Here is an 11,192-nt window from a genome sequence, read left to right as displayed (position 1 = left end):
GGCGCGGGGGCGGGCGCGGGCCCCGGCGCGCGGGGTGGCGCGGAGTCGGGCCGCGTCCTGCTGCTGCTGATGGGCGGTGGCGGCGGCGCGGGCCGCGCGCGGCGGGGCGGCGCGGGGGCGGAGGCGGGGCCGGGTCCCGGTCCCGGAGCTGGCCCCGGCCCGGAGGGCGCGGAGGCAGCGCGGGGCAACGAGCCGCGCTCCCCGCCCGCGCCAGACTACGAGGCACTACCGCAGGGTGCCGCCGTGTCCACGCACATGTTGGCGGGCGCCGTGGCGGGCGTCATGGAGCACTGCGTGATGTACCCAGTGGACTGTGTCAAGGTGCCGGCCCCGGTGGCGGGGCGGGGGGCGCGGCGGGGCCGGGGAGGGGGCGGTGGCAAAACGGGGGGGGGTGCCCGGATCGGGTCCCCTGTGGTGACGGGCCGCCTGCCCGGGCCTTGTGTTGCAGACGCGGATGCAGAGCCTGCGGCCGGAGCCCGCCGCCCGGTACCGGAACGTGCTGGAGGCCCTATGGCGCATCGCCCGCACCGAGGGCGTCTGGCGGCCGATGCGGGGCTTGAACATCACGGCCACTGGCGCCGGCCCGGCGCACGCCCTCTACTTCGCCTGCTACGAAAAGTTAAAAAAGACGCTGAGCGACGTTATCCACGCTGGGGGCAATAGCCATGTGGCCAACGGTACTGCTCCCGGGGCCACGGGGGCTGCCGGTAGCCACCCCCAACCACGCCGGGTGGGGAGCAGGGGAGGACAGGCCGAGCCGTGGCGGTAGGGAGGGCTGGCCCAGTACCGCCGCCGTGGGGCTGAGTGCAGCGCGTGTGCTAAAGCTGTGCTTTCTGCAGCTGCGGTGCTGGGCAGGGGGAGGCACTGATCCTGCACCTGCCACAGCCGCTCCCGGGTATCTGGCTTGGAGGAGGTTGGTGGCCCCGGCTTGGAATGGTGCTGGTGGACAGGAGCTGCCTGCAGATGAGCTGGGCCTGGCCATGGTCCCGTGGGTTGGTGGTGCCGGAGCTTGCCCCAGCAGGGCCATGTGGTTTTGGAGCCTGTCTTGCCATGGTGCCCATTGCTCATCTCGAGGAGCCACCACGGTGGGGAAAGTGTGGGGCCGAGGGGAGAGCAAGGCACGTCCCATCCTCAGCTCTGTTCTGCAGTGTTTCTCCTCCGTGGGGGCATTGGCCATCCTCAGGGTGCTGCCAACCGGTGGCCTTGGCCTGTCCCCGAGGGCTGGGCCCAAGCGAGTACCGGTCAACCCGTGGGACTTGGCAGCCTGTCACAATCCTCTTTGTTTCCTTGAGCTCTCCGGGTGGGAACTGCTGAGGACTGACCCACCAGGGAGATGGAGGCCACCTCTGGATCTCTCCCTCTTCCAGGGGCCTCCTCCTGTGCCTTGGCAAGGGACTCAGGGCTGTGGTAGAGCCCTGGGGTCCCTCACCTCCCCCCTTCACATGTGGCAGTTCTTGTTTTGCAGGTGCAGCCGGGTGTGTAGCAACGTTGCTCCACGATGCAGCCATGAACCCTGCAGAAGGTAACGATGGCCCTGGCCTGCCGGGAGGGGAGGATTGGGGTATGCCTACGCTGCTCAGGTCACCTCTGCAGTACAGAGGGTGCGCTCCTCACTGCTCACCTGACTGCAAGGATCCTTTGGGGGCCAGTGGCTGTGGCTCTGGGTAGAAGCCCAGTGGCTGAGGGGGTAGGTTGAAGAGCTGAATTCTGGGTCGAAGAGATGAATTCTGGGGGGAACAGGAAACCCCAGCTTAGGAGGAGCAGGGAGGGAACCAGGTTTCCGCACAGGAATTTTCCTGGAGACAATTACAAGAAGCAGGAGAGAAGGCAAGAGAGATGCAAGCTGTACTGCTGTAGTTATCCCAAGTGTGTGGAAATTGGGCATTGCTGCAGCGAGGTCTCAGGAAGATGAGGTACATTCTGGACCTGTGTTCAAGAAGAAAATGAAAATAGGATACAAAAGACTTGCTAAAGTCAGAAGAAGGGCGATCTCATGCTATGGGATGTCTGGAAGACATTGATTTTGTTGAGCCTGGTATGTATGAAAAGGCAGTTTGTAATTAGGGTCTGAGCATGGTGGGAAAAGGAAGAATAATGAGGAAAGGCCAGTCATAATTGTATTTTTTCCTCTTAAAACCAGAGGGTTTGTGCCAGCACAGGCTGCAGTTGATCTGGGCCCAGCAGGGCTCCTGCCTGCCCAGTCATAGGACCCTGAGGAGCCAGCAGCTGTGTCTCCAGACCACTGTCATTCCTTTCCTTGAGCTCATCTTCTTACCATGGCTGTAGTATTTAGTCATATCATTTTTAGCTCCTTGGGGCCACTTTGAGACAGGATTGGGGCAGGCTGCACTCTGGGCTCCCCTTCCCTGCTCTTGGATGTGTTGTGGGGGTTTGGCATCTGGTTCTTGCCCCGGAGCGTCTGTGTTTCAGCAGTGGCCACTGAAGATTCCTGGCTGGTGGGCTCTGCGATGTGCTGTGGTTATTGTGGGGACTGCACAGGGGGATGGCTGGGGAGGGACAGGCTCATCCTGATCAAGACGTGTCTGGAAGGTAACGGGGTTCTGACTGTGGAATAGTTTGGTGGGGTGGAGTGACATTGGTCACTTGGGAGTGAGGGTGAATACAGTGTATAAGTGCCTGGTATCAAAATGATCCCTGGGGCTGTGGCAGCTGTGGAGGTGGTGTCTGTGCAATAGTGATGCCTCAACATGTTAAATGGCTGCAGTCCTGCATAGGGAGACACAGGGCACTGCTGGTCCGAGTTGTCTGTCATTACCTTGTAAGCCAGTGTGACCAAACTCCGTGCGCTTAGAAGGAGCCTGGCTTTGTCCTTACCCTACTCTCTCCACTTTTCCTCCGTGCCTGGGTCCTGGCTGCTGGCTGCTGCCGCTTTTCCTCCATACCTGGGTCCTGGCTGCTGGCTGCCGCCGTCTGTCCCAAGTGGTCAAGCAGAGGATGCAGATGTACAACTCGCCTTATCAGCGTGTGATGGACTGTGTGCGAGCTGTGTGGCGCAACGAAGGGGCTGGAGCTTTCTACCGCAGCTACACCACCCAGCTCACCATGAACATCCCCTTCCAAGCCATTCACTTCATGACCTATGAGTTCCTGCAAGAGCAGCTCAACCCCCACAGACAGTACAACCCAGGCTCCCACGTGGTCTCCGGAGCCTGCGCGGGGGCTGTCGCTGCTGCAGCCACTACACCTTTGGACGTTTGCAAAACCCTGCTCAACACCCAGGAGTCCCTGGCCTTGAGCTCCAACATCAGCGGACACATTACAGGCATGGCCAATGCCTTCAGGACGGTGTACCAAGTGGGCGGCGTGACTGCCTACTTCAGAGGGGTCCAGGCAAGAGTCATTTATCAGATGCCCTCAACAGCAATTGCTTGGTCTGTGTATGAGTTCTTCAAATACATCCTCACCAAGCGCCAGGAGGAATGGTGGGCTGGGAAGTGAGCCGGAGCCAAATGCTGCTCCAGACCTGCTTCACCTCCCCTCCTGGTTTGTCTTCTGACACCTCTCCCATTCAGTTTGGTTTGTGTTGAAGAAGGAGCAGCAATGTCATTTGCCTTTGGCTGCTGCAGCTCTGCTCAGGCTGCACGGCTTGCTCTCCCCCACAGTCCTCCAAGATGTCCCACTGGGAGCTGCAGCCTGGGTCCTGTTGCCTGGCACTTCGGTGGAGCTGTGCTCCTGTCCTTCCCTTCACCAAAACATCCTCTCACGCAAAGCACCCCTCCTCGGAGGGAAGGTGAATGTCCTGTCCTGCCTCTGCGAGGGCCAAGCTGAGCTCGCAGTCACCAAGGAGGTGGCAGCAGCACTGCCCGGGATGCTGGGGGCTTTGTCTGGCTTTTGGCTGAAGCAAAGTGTAAGCCTTGCCGTTGTCTTGTAGCACGCACACGTGATGCTGACCACCCCAATGGAGGGCAGGGGGGAGGATGGCACTTGAGGAGGGGAGCCTGTAGGTTTGGTTTTGTTCCTGCTCTTGACGCCTCCAATAAAAACAGTTCAGCTCTATCCTCATGTCCCCTTCTTACTCCAGTGGGGCACCCATCGAAAGACAGCAGTGGAGTTTGGGGGTAGCATTGTGCTGAGGGGGGCTGCCTGTTCCCCCCACCCTGGCAAGGTGCAGGGAGGAGTGTAGTGCCCATCCCCTTTGGCTGGTGCCCCAACACTTGCAGCTGGCATGGCTTGTGACCCCACTGGAGAAGCTGGGGTTCATGCTTCTCGTCCAGACAATCCCGCACCCTCATTCTGACGGGATCATCAGGGTGCTTCCAAACTGCTCTGAGCTGAGTTGTTGGCAGGAGGATCCCAAGTTGCGTGTGTCAGGGACAGCACAGGAATCACAGGGCTTTGTACACCTCACACAGGTGGTTTGGGGTTCGGCAGGGTTTTTGTCCCTGATTTTGAGTAAACTATTTTGTTGCTTGATGAGCATCTCAAAAATTTATAGAACCATAGAATGCTTTGGGTTAGAAAGGACCTAAGATTATCTAGTTCCAACCCTGCTGCCATGGGAAGGGATACCTTCCACTAGACCAGGTTGGTCACGGCCTTGTCCAGCCTGGCTCAAAGTGCTAATATTTTCTCTTAGTGATAATAGAATAGCTTATTCTTTGAACATATTAACTCTCTTGGTACTGACTTCTTTTAGGGTCCCTACCAGCTCTGGACCTGTGAGCCAGCCTTGCTGGGTCGCTAGGCACTGAAATACCACCTAGTTGTGCTGACCTTCCAGAGCAGAGCTCTGGGTTTCTTGAGCCGGGTGCCTGCAGGTGATACCTGGCTCTCACAGGATGCCTCACAGTGCTTGTAGGAGGGGCCTGTATCCCACAGTGCCAAGCCAAAATAAGTGCCTGGAGGAAATGCATTCACAGCTGTGGTATGTGCTGCCCTCAGTAACCGGGTCCTGGGTTGGCTCAGGGCTGGCCTGCACAGAGGGCTGCTAGGTTGCTCTGTGGCATGGGGAAACAGGGGTTTTCCTGCAGCTGGAAAGGCTGCTGTGTGAGCAGGGGAATGTGCAGCCCTTGTGGGCATGGGGCCCCAGCACTGCTGGACCTCCACAGTACAGGGCAGGGTGTTCAACACCCTGCCCAAGCTCCAGCCCAACACCAACTTCACCTTTCCCTTAAGCATCTCTTGCCCCTGTTCCTGGTGATGGGTGACAGGTGCTGAGCAACTGCTCATGGGATTTATGATGGCTGCCCAGCAGGTCTGGGTGTCTCTGGGCACAGAGAAGCCATGGCCACTGCTCTGTAGCCTGGGTGCACCCAGGTTCCATGCTGTGCCCATCCTCTGCTCCCTGGCATGGGCTGCAGGCTCCTTGTCCCTGCTTTTCCTGCACAAGCAGGAGGATGAGGAACTCCTTAAAGAAACAAAAGCCACTGGAGGCCAGGAGCCACCAGTTTTTGCACCATCTCAGGAGCTGGGGCTTTAAGAAATAGTCTGGTTATTGCAAGATCTGGCAGCTCTGCAGCTCCTCCACCCAAGAGGGAGAAATCCGAGAAGCAGAAGTGGCTGGGAGAGACCAGGGAGGATTAGCTTGGCAGGCAGGGCACCAGACGGGAGCCTGCAGAAGACGGGTATGACTGGGCTGTCTCTGCCAGGATGGGTCTCCCTGCCTGAAAGTGAAAGCTGTTGCCAGTGGAGCTGCAGCCTCACATTTAGCCCTCACCAGACACTGGGGTGATGACAATCCCTATGGAGGAAAAGGCATAAACACAGGCTGGGGCTGGGGGGAGATTCACACTATTAAATCCATCAGCCACTGGAAGAAGCTCTATAAATGTCAGCGGGTGGAGGCATGATTGAAGGTGACTCCAGGATGCTTCCAGGAATAACTGTCCACAGAAGTGCTGGGGGATGGAGCAAGACCCCCAGGAATGGGGAGGTGATCAGTCAGCACAGCACAGAGGTGCTGCCATGTGGGCAATTGGCCTGAGCGCTCCCCTGGCAAGAGCTCAGCCTTTGTTCACCCGGTGCTTTGCCAGGCTGTGATGCCCAGTGCAGATAGCAGCAGCCCCACAGAGGCAAGGCCACAAAAGACTGGAAAATCCCATCCTGCTTCCGTCTCCGTCCCCCGAGCTGGGCCTCTGCCACAGACCAAGGGCTGGCCATGGTGGTTTGCTAGCTGCTGTCCAGCTCTGCATTGGAACAACTTGCCCGGCAGGTGGTTCTGGCGCCTTTTGGCATGATGAGACACTCAGAGGTAACCAAGTTATTGGTTGATGCAGCTCCAGCTGCTGTCTTTCCAAGGTCTGCATCAGTGAATCCACGCTGCTCTGTGTTTGTCCCAGGGCCTCCTAGGTAGTTGGCTGCGTTTCCAGCGAGAGCCCTCCTACAGACTCTTCCGGGTAAAGAGGCTATTTTTGGCTCTCCAGCAAGGGAGCCACACTCAGCCCAGCAGAGTTTTGGAGACAGCCCCTTTTCCTTTCTCCTCCCTGCAGGATCCCCAGTCACATCCAGCACAGGCAGGGATTTGCTGCCTTGCCTTCCCGTGTCCTACTACTCCCCCAGCCTTGACCTGCCACTGGTGCCAGGGATGATCCCGGACTGGGTGAGCCCTGCAGCCCCAGGCAGGCAGAGCCGGGCAGTGCTGCCAGCCTTGCCCTGCTCCAGGTGATAGATCTGGGGCTGCTGCAGTTCTGCTGCGGCACAGCCCCAAGCTATTTCAGGCAGCCCGAGTTTGCCATGCCAAGAGCAGCTCCAGCGTCCCCAGATGCCTTCCTGGGGTAAATGGAGATGCCTGCATTCCCGCAGGTTAAGGGCAGAGCTGGGGTGAGGGGAACTGGGGTGGCTGCATCAACCCCCAAAGCAAGAAGGGGAGACCACTCCAGTGTGTCTGCCCCATACCTTCAGCTGGGGACCAGTGGGCTCCTGAGTTGCTCCTGCCTTGGGGACTCCACACAAGGTGCTGGGTCCCAGCCTGCAGGGGCCTTTGCCAGCCCAGCTCTGGGGCAGTCAGTTGGGGGCAAAGGCATTGCCCTGCCAAACCACATCACTGCCCCTCCTGTGCTGGTGTCCTAGACTACCCTGAGCTTTTCTGCCCCCAGCCCCTCTGCAGTGGGTGCCAGACTGCCCTGCTGGGTGGCAGGAGGTGGCTGGAGCCCACAGGGAGCACAGAAGTGGGCTCCCAGCCTCTCTCCCACCCCAACCACCCTGGCTCTGGGATTCCTCAGGGCTCTGTCAGACCCCAATAAAGTTGTACAAGTTCTCATGACCCCACGGCCTTACAGTGGTGGTAAACATGGGCGCCAGGGCCGCCTGGACAGAGAGCAGACATGGCCCCTGGTGGGCCCTGGGAAACCTTCTTCTGACCCATGCTGCTGCCTGAGTTAAACTGCTGAGAGACAAATCCTGGTTGGGCTGCTCCCAGCCCACCGGGCTCCCACTGAGCATCGCAGTGCAGGAAGGCAGGGAATGTATCCTGAAAGGTAAAAGTGAGGCTGGAAACCTGCTTTCTTGGCTGTAAGAGCCACCAGAAGAAGAAACTCCCAGGGCTGGGCTGGGACCGCTCTTAGGTGACTGGTTTGATGGGGAGGTATTGGTTACACCCGTACTTAGTGTTAAAGTTCTCCAACAAGGGGCTGCAAACTGGCCCTGGGAAGATGCTGCCCAGCTGCACTGGGAGGTGTCAGAACTGGGAGCCTCTCCTGGGCTGGATGGGGGTGGCAGGTGGGGTCACTCTCCCAAGGGCATATGGGTGAGCGCAGTGGGACAGCTCAAGTGTGCTGCGACACCAGAGCCTGCTCTGGGATCAGTCTGAAATGCAGCTGAGGCAAGGGCTGTTCCAGAGGGTGGGGGGGACTTCAGCCCTAATCTCCCTGGCCCAGGAGATTAGGATTGCACCGGTGGCACCAGCTAACAATTCCCTGCAATCCTCCCTCCCCAGGATAGCTCTGGCATGCGGGCTGACATACGAGTCTGGTGGCAGGGCACAGATAATGCCTGGCGCGGCTAGTGGCTGCCAGGAGACATGTAAATCCAAGCAATCTTCTCTGTCCCTGCACCTTTGGGTGCCCATTAGACCTGAGCAGTACATTGCCGGGAGCACTGCCAAGGGGAGGGAGTAGGGAATCGGGCCAAAATCGGTCCGTGGCTCCATCGGAGACACAGCTCCCTCTGGTGAGGACGCAGCTGTAACAGGCACCAGGCGCTGGACATCACAACAGTCATAGATGTCCTTGGGCAAGGACAGGTGAAGGGGGTGAAGGCGGCAGCTGAAGGCGGGAGGCAATGCCAGGGCTTCGGGAATCTGGGGAAGAGGGAGCTCCCACGTTGGATGGATTTCGCCTCTTTGGGACGGGAGAAAAGCTACAAACCTGCTGGGTCTCTCACAAAGACGTGCTGGATGTCTGCGCTCAGAGCACACCCGAGCCAAGAGCAGGCGCGGAGCAGCGGGGGGGTGGCAGGGGCAGAAGGTACCTGTCCCCCCGTGTCCCCGGGTGCTGGCCGATAGATGGCGGTGCCGCCTCTCTCTTGGGGACAGCCCCGGAGCCGTGTCCCAGCTGCAGCCCGGCAGACACGGAGCAGCACCGCCAGCGGAGGGTCGTCCCGGAAAAGGGTCTGTGGATTGTATTGCCCAGGCAGGGGGATGTGGCACGGTGCAGCCGGGAGGGGCTCTGCTCGGACCAGAGCTCTGGGTTTCAGCAGTGCTCTGCTCTGGAGGGGATCAAGATGCCAGTCTCTTCTAGACGGGACACTGAGTCCCGTGTCACAGCACTGTGCCCCGTCTCAGGAGAGAAGGAACGCCTAAAACCTGGGATCCCCCGCAATGCTTGGGTGTAGTCAGCCTGCAATGCATGGGACAGGCTGGAGGACTAGGGGAGGTCTGTGGCCATTAGGGTCTCATCAGAGGAAGGGAGGCAGGTCCCTGGCCCTCCTGGGCAGACAAGTAGTTGAAGAAACCATCGCTGGAGGCTCCACAGCACAAGTACTATTTTAATTACTTGATCCATGGCTGGCCACAGCTTTATTGGCACTGAAGAGCGCTTGTGTGACAACCTGGCATTGTCAGTGCCAGGAGGAGCTTCCAGCATCGCCGAGCCCTGACGGCTCTGCGGAGCCCCAGTGACCAAGCAGCCCTGGCAGCTCACAGCTCATGGCATGGGGTAGCTGCAGTGGGAAGCACCGCAGAGCAGAAGTTGCCACCCCAATCCAGATCCAACACAGAGGACTAAGCCCAGCACCACCCCAGCACACCACTGGGTCCCTGGGCTCCTGGTTCCAAGGGAACAGGAAGTGGCTGTGCCCGAACTGAAGTAGATGGGACCAGAGCTCATTGGGGTCTGCCCAGGTCCATGGGCAGCCTGGCCAGCCTTGCTGGGAGTAGGCAACTCACTCTGCACACTGCTGATGGCAGCAAGTGGCTTGTGATGTATTAAAAACATGAGGGGAGGGGGAGGGGATGACCACAGTGGGGTGAAAGGAGGGATGGAAAGAGATATCAGGAAGGAGAGGAAATGAGAGCACATCTGCAGTGCTGCAGAAGCAACAGCACTGCTCCCCTGTGATCCTGAGCATGACAAAGAGGACACAAAACCAGCTAGTACTGGGGTTTGGATAGAGCCTCCCTGTGAACCACTGGACAGAGGCAAGGAAACAAAAACCAGAACCGGAGCCCATGTACAGAGCAGGCCTGAGGCCTGGTAGTTAAAGTCTGGCTGCCCCAATAGTCCCTCCTTTCCTTTAAGTCAATGCATTGTTTTAGTGAATCTTGTCCCTGTCCGAAATCAATCAGCGCCTTCCTGCCCTGACTCCCAAACAGCAGTAAATCCCCCGATCAACCAGGAAGAAACAACGCATGCCCTCTGCCCCTTGACCATGGCCCTTCCATCTCTCCCTCCCTTATGTCCCTCTGCCTGCACTACAACCACAGCGGGATCATGCTGGAGGGATCTTCACCAGCACCCTGCACCTCGCACTCCACCGGCAGCACCCCGCTTTGCCCTGGGGCATGAGGGACAGGGTGCGTCATAGGCGGGTGCTGCCTCCAGTGCAGCCATGCAGCGACTTCCCTCCATTGTGTCTCCCCTCCCTAGGCAGCAAATCCAATCTGCGGTCTCCCAACATCTCCCTCCCACCGGTCTCTGCTGGCTGTTCCTCCTCTTTGGAGCACTTTTCTGCCGCTGTGCTCCAGGCCCTCCAGCACCCCCAGCCCTTTGTGCCGCTTCGTCATCCCCATCAGCTTGGGGGTATTGGGTGAGAGTCTGCAAAGGGGTCCCTCCCACTAATCCACTGCCCTCCCCTCAGTCTGAGCTAGTGGGACAGCTGGGATCTGTCCCAGGAATGGGGCTCGCTATGGTGGACATCTAGAAACTTCCATCGCCATGGCACATCGGCCTGCAGCCAGGCCTCTTGGCTTCCCCTGGCCAGGCACTGCTCCAGCTCTCCACGAGAACCATGGGGCCGGGGAGCACACACGGGTGTCACCAGGCACAACTGGGGTGAGCACAGCACTAACCTCCTGCCTACAGCCATGCTGGGTGCTGTACTGATTGATAATGCTGGTACTGCCCGGCATCACCTCTTGCAACGTGGCCATGGGGTCCCCATGTGCCCTTTTTCTTTACTCCACCATCCCTGCTCCAAAGATGCTGTCTACAGATGTGGGCAGCATCTCCCACACCAGAGATCTCGTCTCACCTGGGATCTCTGGTCCTGCTGGTCATGCAGTGGATTTTTAACCAGCTGCCACGCACCTGGAGGGGACGTGCTAAGCCAAGAGCTCCCCTCATACACCCTGATTTTGGAGGAGCCTGTATTGTGGTTACAATTCCTCTGGCTTGTACGTCAAGGCATGAACTCACACTGGTCTATTTCTGCAGACAGTCTGGCAGAACACGGAGGAAAATGCAACTCCTTCCTATGGCAGAGACAAATCTCCCCAGGCTGACTGCTGCAGCAGAGAGAATTACCTATCTTTGTTCTTGGCTATCCTGTTTCTACCCACGAGACCACAGGGCCTTAACCACTCATCTCCGAAAGCCAAGAGCCGAGCCTGGGCTTCCTCTCCCGCGACACCTTGCTGCCATCCAGCAAACAATCGGCTGGGTGTGCCGCATCCTCTCCTGCCGGTCTCGGTGTGGCTCGGGGGACAGCAGGGTGCTGCGCCGAGCCAGGGCTGGGAGCCGGGGCTGCTGCTTGCCCGTTCTGTCCCCGCGGTGTTGCAATGGAATTTCTCTGGTTCC

General features: G+C 58.9%; 2 protein-coding genes across 5 annotated transcripts; both read left to right on the top strand.

Annotated features, from left to right (window-relative positions):
* The first annotated feature begins 69 nt into the window (after window positions 1-69).
* Window positions 70-769, top strand: LOC130595946 (mitoferrin-2-like). Its single transcript, XM_057403093.1, has 2 exons — window positions 70-321; window positions 449-769. The coding sequence occupies exons 1-2, from the start codon at window positions 70-72 to the stop codon at window positions 767-769; spliced, it is 573 nt and encodes a 190-aa protein (XP_057259076.1).
* On the top strand, window positions 489-4,017 carry LOC130595958 (mitoferrin-2). 4 transcript variants are annotated; one of them, XM_057403120.1, is made up of 3 exons: window positions 489-618; window positions 1,466-1,522; window positions 2,942-4,017. In XM_057403120.1, the coding sequence occupies exons 2-3, from the start codon at window positions 1,507-1,509 to the stop codon at window positions 3,457-3,459; spliced, it is 534 nt and encodes a 177-aa protein (XP_057259103.1). In that variant the 5' UTR covers window positions 489-618; window positions 1,466-1,506; the 3' UTR covers window positions 3,460-4,017. The 4 variants fall into 4 exon arrangements, with proteins under 4 accessions (XP_057259103.1, XP_057259102.1, XP_057259101.1 ...); XM_057403119.1 differs by having other exon boundaries at window positions 553-677; window positions 1,452-1,522; XM_057403118.1 differs by lacking the exon at window positions 489-618 and having other exon boundaries at window positions 1,386-1,522.
* The last annotated feature ends 7,175 nt before the right edge of the window (window positions 4,018-11,192 follow it).

The sequence above is a fragment of the Pezoporus wallicus genome, unplaced genomic scaffold (genome assembly GCF_028554395.1).
Source record: "Pezoporus wallicus isolate ANWC-B61680 ecotype Strahan unplaced genomic scaffold, APGP_CSIRO_Pwel_v1 contig_8736, whole genome shotgun sequence".
NCBI classification, from domain to species: domain Eukaryota; kingdom Metazoa; phylum Chordata; class Aves; order Psittaciformes; family Psittacidae; genus Pezoporus; species Pezoporus wallicus.
This window is presented reverse-complemented; position numbering and strand designations above follow the sequence as displayed.

Excerpts from the sequence above, each read along its gene's own strand:
- LOC130595946 (XM_057403093.1), top strand. The coding sequence starts at position 70 with ATGGGCGGTGGCGGCGGCGCGGGCCGCGCGCGGCGGGGCGGCGCGGGG. Across the intron at positions 322-448 it reads ACCCAGTGGACTGTGTCAAG|ACGCGGATGCAGAGCCTGCG; the intron begins GTGCCGGCCCCG and ends CTTGTGTTGCAG.